Here is a 12,014-nt window from a genome sequence, read left to right as displayed (position 1 = left end):
TGTGTCTGGATGATGGCCTTTCATCAGAATGGTTCAATATAGAAATCCTGTGCTTGCTGTCCAATGCATGGAAATGCATCAACAGAAGCTCAGGTGAGTATCAAGGTTTTGCTGCAAGATCTGAAATGTGAAGTTTGTAAATTAACTCTGTTTAGCTCGCACAAAGCAATAAAAACAAATTCTATACTGATCATTCAGGAAGTCTTGCTCACACGCACTCACACTCACACACAAACACTCATACACATGCACAGAACACACACACTCAGCAAGATCTATATCTCCCTCTCTCTGCAAAGATACGGTCTCACTCTCAACTTCTCAATCTGACTTCATACTCAGTAATTAACTTCCATTCACACATATTTATGGACATGTACTTGTACGCTGTCTCACTCACACATATACTTAACTCACTCTCACTTAGTCCTGTGGGAAATTTGACCCTTGTCATGATTTTGTTGTTGCCGTGATAAAGAGACGTTTGAAAGGTAGGAGCTGGCAGTGAGGGTTTACTCTCCTCCCTCACAGTGCTGAGCAAGCAAAACCCGTCTCCAAGGAGATGTCAAACAAAACTCTGGTCACAATCACCAGCCGATGCCACAAGCAGTGAAACACTCAAGTGCTTGACAATTTTTACCCAGACTTTGTGGGGTGGGGTTGGGGTGGGGGGGTTGGGAAAACTGCTTTGATTTAATGTGATTTTAATGAAGGGCTCCACGCCAGGAGCAGTATTATCCATTTTTCAGCAGCTGGTCAAAGTGAGGGGGGGGTCCTGTTACTGTAACCCCCTTTGACACGTCATGGTGCCGAGGAAGACCTTCGACCTGGGAGTCCACCTGGAGGCCACAGGGGAGAAGTTCCGAATAACCGAATGTTCTAACAACATGACGATACAGGAGATGAAGTCTAAGCTGGAGCTGATTACTGCAATCCCCACCAACTACCAGAGGCTCTACTACATTGATGAGGGTAAGGCTCTGGGCTTCCTCTCCTTCCCGGTTCTCCTTTCATCATCACTCCATCTGGGGGTGAGGGGGGGGGAGGGGGTGAGAAGGTCAAGACAACATTGACCAGTTTTTCTGCCTGGCCTTCCACAAGTCCCATTGGTCACATGTTACCCACCATTGTTGCCTTAGTCCATCTTCCCAGCCAATAATAAAGCAAGCCGTGTCTTTGTTTTCCAACAGAAAACTCATAAGGTCATAAGAGATAGGAGCAGAATTAGACCATTTGACCCATCAAGTCCATTCCACCATTCAATCATGGTCGAATTGTCTCTCCCCCACTAATACTGCCTTCTCCCCATAGCCCCTGACACCCACACTAATCTATGTCTATACCTTAAAAATATCCATTGACTTGGCCTCCACAGCCTTCTGTGGCAAAGAATTCCACAGATTCACCACCCTCTGACTAAAGAAATTCCTCCTCCTTCCTAAAGGAAAGTCCTTTAATTCTCAGGGTATGGCCTCTAGTCCTCGATTCTCTCACTAGTAGAAACATCTTCTCCACATCCACTCTATCCAAGCCTTTCACTATTCGGAACATTTCAATGAGGTCCATCCTCATTCTTCTAAACTCCAGCGAGTACAGGCCCAGTGCCAGCAAACGCTCATCATATGATTCTTGACAGTCGGGCAAATGGACTTTCCCCTCAACATGTTTACTACAAAGACATTCAAACATGTCTGAACATAAACCCCCCCTGGGCTTTCCGTTGATAGTCTCCTGGAGATGTATGAATGCCCATGGACCACAGAATAATCTGAGAACATTGACCACATTTCCAGGAGCAAGGGTAATTATCCTCTGCTCGCCTTCACCCTTTCACCCCTTAACTGCCCCTCCCTGGTCTTGCATTTCATTGTTGCTTGGAAACAGGTCCTGTTAATGTATGCTGGCTACATAGGTGCCATCCTTGCCATACCACTGGGTCGCTGGAGGCAATTGACACAATGGATTCGCACGTTGTGTAGGCACGGGGTGAGCATTCTGCTGAAATCATTGAATGAGTCTAAATAGTATTGCAGTAACAACATCCGTGACATCTGGGGCAGGTCAGTGATCTTGCTGGGTACCACCTTCCAGCAAGGATCAAGGTAGTTAGTTTAGTTTGGAGATACAGCGCGGAAACGGGCCCTTCAACCTACCGCCCAGCAATCCCTACGCACACGCACACGCACACGCACGCACACGACAATTGTACCGAAGCCATTTAACCTCAAAACCTGTACGTCTTTGGAGTGTGGGAGGAAACCAGAGAAAACCCACGCAGGTCACGATGAGAACGTGCAAACTCCATATAGACAGCACCCGTAGTCAGGATCGAACTACTCCCATAAAAATGTTTGGCATCATCACCCGCATATCTGTTGCCTAAAACTTTCCATCTACGCTCCCTGGTCCTTGAATCATCTGCTGGTGGGAAGAACTGTTCTTTATGAAGTCCAGTTATCATCTTGTGCACCTCTATCAAATAATCTTCTTAAACTTCCTTGCTCCAGTTGGATGGAATTGCCGTGGCCTGGCGCTGTAAGGCAGCAGCTCCAACGCTGTGCCACCCAGTAACTGGGAGTTGGAGCTGAGTCTGATTTCTCCAAGCTTTACACTTGCTGACTAACCTTGTCTGCTGTGATACCTTCTCTGCTGTCTATAGTCGGTGTTCAGTTATGTTTTCCTTTACAAGCCACTTTTATTGGATTAAGAGATCACTTGTAGTCCGTTGCTGCCTAAACTATGGGTATCTTTTATTCTCTGGCACGTCATCATATGTGGGCAGAGTGGTTGAGCTGCTGCCTCATCGATCCAGTGATCAGGGTTCTGTACTGCCTTAGGGGAGATTATATGTTCTCACTCTGACTGTAAGGTTCCCCCAGCTGCTCAGCTTTCCACCATGTGGGCTGGTGATTAGATGGGCCACTGCAAATGACGCCAATGTGTAGCTGTGTGAGAAAAACTAATGAGAGAATCTGGTTGATCTAAGAGTCAGCATAATCTCGACGGGCCAAATTCCCATCTATGTCATAAGGAAATATGAAATCATTGTAATGGAGGTAAATTGTAGAGACAACCTGAACACAGCTTGATCACAGAGATGGATCACTGGATACTAGGGTTTCAATTACAGTCATGGAGTCATAGAGCTGGATAGCACGGAAACGGGCCCTTCGACATATCATTGTTACTTTTTCGTTTTCACCCTACAAACAGCTAACAATGGCCTGCTTCCTTTGTCATCGTTACTTTTTTTGTATATCTTTCATTCATTGTTCTTTATCTCTCTACATCGTCTTTATCTCTCGTTTCCTTTTCCCTAACTTCCACATATCTCTAGTCTCCCTCTCCCCTGTCTCTCAGTCCGAAGAAGGGTCTCGACCCGAAACCTCACCCATTCCTTCTCTCCAGAGATGCTGCCTGGCCCACTGAGTTACTCCAGCTTTTTGTGTCCCTTAAGCACACCTTGCCCATGCTAATTAAGGCGGCTAGTACCGTTTGCCTGCATTTGGCCCATAGCCCCATCAACTATCCATGTATATCTATCCAAATGTCCTTTGAACGTTGTACATGTATCTGCTTCTATTGCTTCATCTGGCAGCTCATTCCAGATATGGACTAACATCCACGTGAAAATGTTGCCCCTGAGGTCTCTCTAAATCTCTCTCTCCTCATCTGAAGGCCTATGCCCTCTACATTGAGAATCCTCTGCACTGGGAAAAAGATTGTGTTCACTTTACCCGTGCCCCTCATTATCCTGTCCACCTCAGTGAGGTCACCCCTAGGTCTCCTAAACTCTAAAGAAAAAAAGTCCCAGAACGTTAAGTGGCCAAATGCTCCGACTTGGCTGCCCCAAGTCACCTGGGTTTGTGCGACTGGTTTAATGCCTCGACCACTTCAAGCACAGCATTGTACCCCAGTTTTCAGTGTTGATGAAACTTAAAGGTGGCTACAAAATGATCATGCTTAACACTGCATGTCCTTCACAGGAGAAATGCCCGACAACGTCACCCTGAAATTCAACGGCATAATCAGCGGTGGGATAATAAGATTGAAAACCTGGCCTCAGGATGGTTTGGATAAACTGTTCGAAGCTGCTGCACTCGGTCATATGGATGAGGTATCACTAACCTAATGCGCAACTCCTACAAGTTTGACACCCAACATATCCGAGCATATGAAAGGTCCCTTCACCCTCTCCACATTCCTTCCTTGATTAGATAACCTCGGCACCACTTTCCTGCACTAATCCAAGATGTCTGAATGTGTTTTAGTACAGTTCACAACAGCATAGCAGAGACTAGAGATGGACATTATGGCAGGGTGTACGATTTCCCCATTAGAGTTTACAATGGCGATGGAGTTAGTGATTAATCACGGTGGGTCATTGGCATAAAGAGACGGCAGGACAGACTGTGCCTCCAATCAAGGCCTATATGGATGATATGATCTTGGTGACCACAACAGTAGCTTGTACAAGAAGGTTATTAGGGAAGATGAATGATAATTTTAAATGGGCTAGATCGAAGATTAAGAGGAAAGGTTTCATGTCGATGAAGAAGAAATCCTGTCTCTAGTGGAGAAGCCAGTTAAACGTATGGGTTGGCGGTAAAACGGGGAGTTGGATGACATTGAACCGGTTCAGCAACTTAGAAAAGATGTTACTGATGGATTAGAAAGGTTAGAGAAATCAGGGCTTCCAGGCACGTTGGAGCCGTGGTGTTTGCAGCTTGGGCTGTTCCCAAGGTTGATGTGGCCATTGACAGTTTATGAGATGCTAATTTATAAGGTGGAAAGGTTAGAGAGATTGGTTAGTTCATATATTAAGAAATGGTTAGGTGTTCCATGGTGTCTTTGTAATGTGGCTTTAAATGGGGAAAGGTATTCTCCATTTGCCATTGTCTAGCCTAAACTCCTCTGGGTTTAAGTGTGCTAAGGTGAGGTTAGAGATGCAAGGATACCTTGGTTAGTAATCTGGTGCCAAGTGTAACTAGAGGGAGGAAGTGGAACTCAAAGCAGTTAGTAGAAGAAGCACAAGCAGCTCTGAGGCATACTGACATTGTTGGTAGGGTGCAGCACGGGTAGGAGGCTTGGGGCTCAGCATAGGGAAACCAGTGTGGAGTAACACTCCAAAGACGCACAGGTTTGTAGGTTAATTGGCTTGGTAAATGTAAAAAAATTGTGTGTGTGTGTGTGTGTGTGTGTGTGTGTAGGATAGTGTTAATGTGTGACGATCGCTGGTCGGCGCTGACCCAGTGGGCCAAAGGGCCTGTTTCTGCTCTGTATCTCTAAACTAAACTTTAAAAAAATCATAGCTGCAACTTTCAAATCTTGGGATGCATCGGGTCCTGAGGTTACCTTGGCTTTGAACCCTGTTAATTTCTCCAATGCATTTCTTTCACAATGTCAATGTCTTCCATTCTGTTATTTGGTCTGTGCCTGCTCTCCACTACTTTGCAGGAGGCCTGTATTTTGCAGGAGACTTATTCCATGTACACGGGTACACTTCTTTCCTAATATAACGTCCCCTGCCTCAGTCTGGAAGAGATGCTGGCTTGAAGGGCCGAATGGCCTACTCCTGTCTCTTGTCTATCCACATTAACTTGTGCTAATCTTTTCCTTTATAAATATCTAGAGAAACGTATGGTCTGTTTTATAAAATCTTTTCACGGGTGCACCCTGGTGTTCTAGGTTCTTTATCTGGGCCTTGTACCTACTTTGTTGAATTCATAGAGTAACACGCCCTACAGCCAAACTCATCCAAACCAACCAAGATGCCAATCCAAGTTAGTCCCATTTGTCTGCATTTGGTCCATATCCTTATAAACCTTTCTTATCTATGTACCTTTTAAATGTTGTTGTTATACCTGTCTCAATTAGCTCCTCTCGCAGCTCATGCCTCATACCCTCTGAATGAAAATGTTCCCCCTCAGGTTCCTATTCCAATTTTCCTCTTTCACGTTAAACATATCCTCTGGTTCTTGATTCCCCTGGTTGACAAAAGATTCCATGCATTCCCTATCAATTCCCTTCATGATTTTAAGGTATAAAATCACCCTTAACCTTCTCTGCTAAAGTCCTATTTTGCCAAATCTCTCCATATTGCTCATGCCCTCGAGTCCTGGCAACATCCTCATAAATCTTTCCACCCTAATGAAGAGATGGCACAGTTAAGCAGCTGGTATAGCTGCTGTCTCTCAGCGCCAGGGGCTTGGGTTTAATCCTGACCTTGGGCGCTGCCTGTGTGCAGTTTGCACATTATCCCTGAGACCACGTGAGTGCCCTTTGGGTGCTCCACTTTCCTCCTATGTCCCAAGTACGTGGCTGGTCTGCAGGTTAATTGCCCTCTGTAAATTACCCCCAGTGTGAAGGGAGTAGATGAGAAAATAGCTAGTGTGACTGGGTGATTAATGGTGGGCTGTATCTCTAAAGTCTAGAGGGTTAGAGAGTCATGTAGCTCAGAAACAAGCCCTTGTGCCTAACTTGACCATGCTGGCCAAGATGCCTAAGACTACACGAGTCCCACTTAACTGTGTTTGGTCCTTATCCCTCTAAATCCGTCCTATTTATTTATTTGTTTATTTATTTTATTATTTAATTCGAAAAGAATAAAAAGCAAATGTGGAACAGCATACAAAAAACAAAACAAGAATATTTATAAAGTGTCATAAACAATATCAATAAATAAATTAAATCATATGTGTCCAAAAAAGAGCAGTAAGAAGCCAAAGCTTATTAATTCCCACCCCTTATTCAACTGCTCTTATACAAATTTAGCAGCTATATGTACACCAGCCACTATATGTACACCAAATTATTTACATTTGAACACTAATCAAATATTTACAAAGCCATACAAAAAAGAAAAAAAGAAAAAGAAAAGAACCAACCCGCATATACTATACAGTATCTTAGTCATATATACAACCCATCACTCTATAATCACCCTTCCCAATACAATCAGTATAACAAATATCACAATCGCCTATCCTCATCCCAATATCCTTTTAAACAAGTGTTTTTGTACATCTTTTTAAACTGAATTATGCTTGTGCTAAGTTTTATCTCCTGTTCCAGACCATTCCACACATTCACACCACAGATTGCTATGCACATACTTTTAAGAGTTGTTCTGACATTGAGTTTTTTTAAATTATGTTCCCCTCTCTAATTATACCCACCCTGACTTTCCATAAACAGTTTTTGTATATTTCTTGGAAGTAAATTATTTCTTTATTTATAGGATCGTATATTTAGTTGACTTTGATTCATTCTCTTCTAGTGTATATGAAATGAAGCCATTCAGTCACCAATGGCCTTTATTCCCTCCCACTGTGGGCAGTTTGGCGCTTGGACTTCATGACTGCCAGTCCACATTTACTGCTGAGATCCTAGTTGCTAGCATCTTCTCTCAAAGATGCTGACTAGCAAGTTAATGGAGGTGTGCAGGTGAGGAGGTATCAGCAGATAGCGTGGTCCTCTCCATGCTCAGATACCGTCTCCAGCAGGAGTTAGCGGAGGATGGACAAGGGCAAGGGTTGAGGTCAAGTATTCATTCTGGGGACATATCATGTCCCTGCAGCATCTGCTGAGGGGATGAGTGAACTCCAGGGAACCTCAATGGCCCTATAGTTATTATGGGAACACCTTCACCACACAGATTGCCATGGTTTGTTGTGGTCGCTCCTCATCACTGCCTTCTCGGGTATGTGCTGGTGTGCCACAGAAACCAAATTTGGTGCTCATTGCCTTGCAGCTCCTGGCTCTCGGCGTTACCAAGGACAGTGACTATACCACTCCAAATTCGAAGCGCATGGATGCCAAGGCGAGGGCAGCCTGGATTTCGGAGCGTAACTTTGTTGCGTTACTTATCGCCGCTCACAGAGGGCACGTTGACATCGTCAGGTACCTTCTGAAGAATGGTAAGAGTCTGGTACAGACTGTGGAGTGCCCAAAAAAATGTAGGACTCTTGTTTAAAATGTATATAGACATTTGCAGGTCAACATGTACACTTTATCACCTCTTGCAGTCAGTCTGGGGGCTACTACCTCACAGCCTAAATTTGGGATGAATTGTAGGCACAGACTTGTTGGGCCGAATGGCCTGTTTCCATGCAGTGTATCTCAATGACTCCAGAGAGATATTTGGGCTTTCCCCATGGTCACTAACTGGTGTATTGGATTGGAGTTGGACCAGGTCAAGGCAGTACACACCATGATTCTCTCTTCCCTCCTCTGCTGGATTCTCTGTCAACAGGTTCCAATCTGAACACCAAGACAATAGATGGGCACTCTGCCCTGCACATGGCAGTGGTTGGGGCCAGTGGTCAGTGCATCACCTTCCTGCTGTCGGAAGGGGGAATTGCCATTGGTGTTGACCGTACAGGGCGGACAGTCCTGGACATGGCTCGTGTAACGGATCACAAGGAGAACGTTGGCAAGCTCCTGCAGTACCAGTGGATGAAGCGGACCGCTGACCTCAAACCGGCCGCCCCCATTGAGGAGGCGGACCTCTTTGCCCATCAGCGTTTCGACTCCACGCTGAAGACGTGGAAGACGGGCACGCACGGAAAGATCTACATGGCCAACCTGCTGAAGCCACGGGGGCCCCGGGGAGCCCGGGCTGAGCAGAAACATCACATCCCACGCAAGGGTGGCAGAAAGAGGCCCATGCCTGGCATCAGAGAGGCTCGCCCATCTGGACTAGACCTAGCCAGCAGCAAGGCCCACATGTCATTGGAACACATCTAGGCGGTGCCAGCCGCCGCTGCTGCTGCTGGGCACCAACGCCAACAGCCCAGTGGCAACTACCAGAGCTCAGCTCCCCACCTCAGACTGGCTGGATGGATGAGAGGGGGCATGGAGGAGACGAGTGCGAGTAGGGTTATCAAAGGGGAAGGAGGCTGGTGTGGGAGGACGGGGGGGGGGGGGGGGAGGGGTTTGGGGAGGGGGCAAGGCAGAGGAAATCGAGTGGAAATAGATGTGGAGGAGAGAAGAGATGGCAGTAGCAGGGTATGCTGGAGGAGGGGGATGTTGTGGTAGAGGTGTGGAGTGAGAATGGAGGTTGTGAGTGAGAGGGAAAGTGTTGGATGAGAAGGAACAGACGAGGGAGAAGTGGGGAGAGCAGGGACGAGTGGGAATGGGAGATGAAGGGGGTAGGAGGTGGAGGGCCACGGAGGAGGGGAATAATGGGAAGGTGTAAGATGTGAAAATGGGGGAAGATGGGAAGGGGAAGGAAGAGTGGAGGAGGGGATGGAGGAAGGGAGGGGGAGTGTTGCAGGATGTGAATAAGAGCGAAGAGGAGAAGGGCGAGGATGGGGGTCGAGGCAGTGAAGGGCACTGCAAGTACAGGGAGCAGGGAGCTGGCCACAGCTGCTCTGTGGTTGTGAAGCCTCTGCCTTCGAGCAGTAACTCATTGCTTGTAACCCAAGTCGATGGCCTGGTGCAGGCCCAATGCCCACCTCTGCCCATGAACTGTGTCCTCTACCCCCTATACGCCAAACCCTGGCCTTTGCCCCCTAAACTCTGCACCTTGAACCCTGCCCTCCACACCCTGCATCCTGCCAACATCCACAATTATCCTTCATGCTGCCGCTGGGACTGGAGACAGATGAAGGGAACCAAAGGCTAAACCCGCGGTGAAGTGAAAGGTTGTTGATCAGGATCGGGCACTAGACGTCAAGGGCATCAAGGTTGAAAAATAAAAATAAATCTTATCTAAAGTTTTCTGCAGTTCCTTGTCTAGTGCAGGTGAATGAGGATGAAGCGGTGATCCTGTGGAGGGTGAACAAGACATCACAACATCACCCACAGAGGTTGCTGATCTCACTCGTCAGCCCTGGCAGCCTGCAATTGATGTAATTCAAACTATAGCCTTGTCTTCTGGAACCTTGTGTGTTATTATAGCTATCCCTGAGCACCATGATATTTATTGTCCCTGGCCACACTCTAGCTTGGGAACACTAGACATTTAACCCAATCTCTTGGAGACCCAGTAAAATACTGATTAATTGTTACTTTCGTATCATATGTGACATGGCCCAGTGAAATTGTTTGTTTTGCGTACCATACACAAAGTAGGCAAAGAGTCACCACGTATAGGGCACCGACATAGTCACTAAATGTCCAATGTAGTCCCCAATGGTCACTTTTTGTTCTGGGTGCCCCTCTCACCCCCCAGACCGGGTCCCTCTTTGTTCTCTCGGCAGCGCGTCCACGACTGACCTCCGGCACTCATCGCCGGCCCGTCCGACCTCCGACACCCACCACGCACGTATCCGACCTCCAGGACTAATGCTGGCCCGTCCTCGGCCGCCAGTCACCGGGTCCACTCTTGGACAGCTCTGTGCGGGGGCGGGAACTTCCGACAGCCCATATACCCACCATCCTCTGTGTGGAAAGCCTATCCCTCGGGTCCCCTGTAAACCTTTCCCCTCTCACCTTAAATGATGCTCTGTAGTTTCTGTCATTGGCAGTCTAGTGGGCGACTGAACCCACAGCTGTGGCTCACATAGGATTCTCAGATACCACTCTCCTCACCACTGCCTGCTCCTCTCAATCCCTATGATCCATGTCTTCCCTTCATCACCCCCTGCCATGTGTGGTGGCAGGCAGGAGATAGGACTGTTCGGTGAACCTTTGTTACTTTGTCGGCACCTGACTCTTGTGTACTCCCAAGGTGAGCTCTGTGGTGTGACTTTACCGGGATGGACACAAAACCAAACATTTGATTGTACCCAGGTACATGTGACAATAACGATTTATTGAGATACATGCTTCCTCTGCAGCAGTCATGACACCTAAAGGGCATTTCCAGTTGCTTTCCGGGCGGCAGCTGCGGAGGTGGGATTGGTTGTCATGCTCCTGTGCTCCCCTCTAGACTCATGAGCTGGTCTCCTGTAAGCACCCTCCGTCTCCTGAGTGACTGACTGCTGTCTGGAGGATTGTGGAATAGCCGCTATCTTCAATCCTCAGCGTTGAATTTAAATCCACCGGTCATCCCATCTCCCACTGGATCACCTACAAAATCCTGGTCCTCGCCTACAAAGCCCTCCACCATCTGGCCCCCCTATATCTCACTGACCTCCTCTCCCCTACCAACCCTCACGGTCCCTCAGATCCACATCAGCCAGTCTCCTCTCCATCCACAAATCCAACCTCTGCAGTTTTGGGGACAGAGCCTTCTCCAGGGCAGCTCCCAGGCTCTGGAACTCCCTCCCCCAACTGATCCGCAGTTCCGTGTCCCTCACCATCTTCCAGTCCCGCCTCAAGACCCATCTCTTCACCTCTGCCTATCCTTAGCCCCACGTCCCCCTCCCTTTTCATCTGTGCTTGAATTGCCTCATATTGTGTTTTGAATTGAATTCTGTCTTTAATTTGTGTACTAGTCATGTCTCTACTATTTATTTAATTCCGCATACACGTTTTTCCTCTACTTGCTAAATTTTTGTAAGGTGTCCTTGAGACTCTTGAAAGGCGCCCATAAATAAAATTTATTATTATTATTATTCATTCTGTTTCTCATACTCCACACATGAATGTGATGATGAATAATTATTTGAAATGCATCAGAACATATCAATTTCAAGTGTGGGGGGGTGGTGGGTGTATGTATATATAGTGTGCGCGCGTGAGTGTATGTGTGCGTGTGTAAATGCGTGTGTGTGTGTGCGCGCACGCTCGCGCACGTACATTGGAATTGGTGGGAGAGGTGGAATATTTCGTTGGGGGACCAGCCCTCCCGTGTGAAGCTCGGACCCAACTGGTCCCACTTAGTCTAGTGTGCTATCAAAGTTGCCAGGAGTAACTGGGACGACAAGGGTTGGGGAATCCATGCTCTGGGGCAAGGATCTGAAAGAATTGCTGATAGATCAGATCTCATAACTTTTTTTTAATTTTCATCGATGGGAAACGCCCTCGAGGCTGGCTCAGTGGAGGAGGACGTGAGTAAGGTGGCCAAAAAGCACAGTGATACAGAGTAGCGTTTTTTTCTAAAATTAATATACAGCGCAGACAGG

The 12,014-nt window shown here is 47.1% G+C and overlaps 1 protein-coding gene across 1 annotated transcript; it reads left to right on the top strand.

Moving 5' to 3' along the window:
* Nucleotides 1-683: 683 nt before the first annotated feature.
* LOC129707200 (ankyrin repeat domain-containing protein 60-like) lies at nt 684-8,894 on the top strand. The gene is made up of 4 exons (XM_055652025.1): nt 684-972; nt 3,987-4,117; nt 7,754-7,919; nt 8,255-8,894. Exons 1-4 carry the CDS (start codon nt 804-806, stop codon nt 8,746-8,748), a joined length of 960 nt encoding a protein of 319 aa, XP_055508000.1. The 5' UTR covers nt 684-803; the 3' UTR covers nt 8,749-8,894.
* Nucleotides 8,895-12,014: the final 3,120 nt, after the last annotated feature.

This window comes from Leucoraja erinacea, chromosome 21 (genome assembly GCF_028641065.1).
Source record: "Leucoraja erinacea ecotype New England chromosome 21, Leri_hhj_1, whole genome shotgun sequence".
Lineage (NCBI taxonomy): Eukaryota > Metazoa > Chordata > Chondrichthyes > Rajiformes > Rajidae > Leucoraja > Leucoraja erinaceus.
Note: the sequence above shows the minus strand (reverse complement) of the source record. Positions and strands in the feature narration are given on the sequence as shown.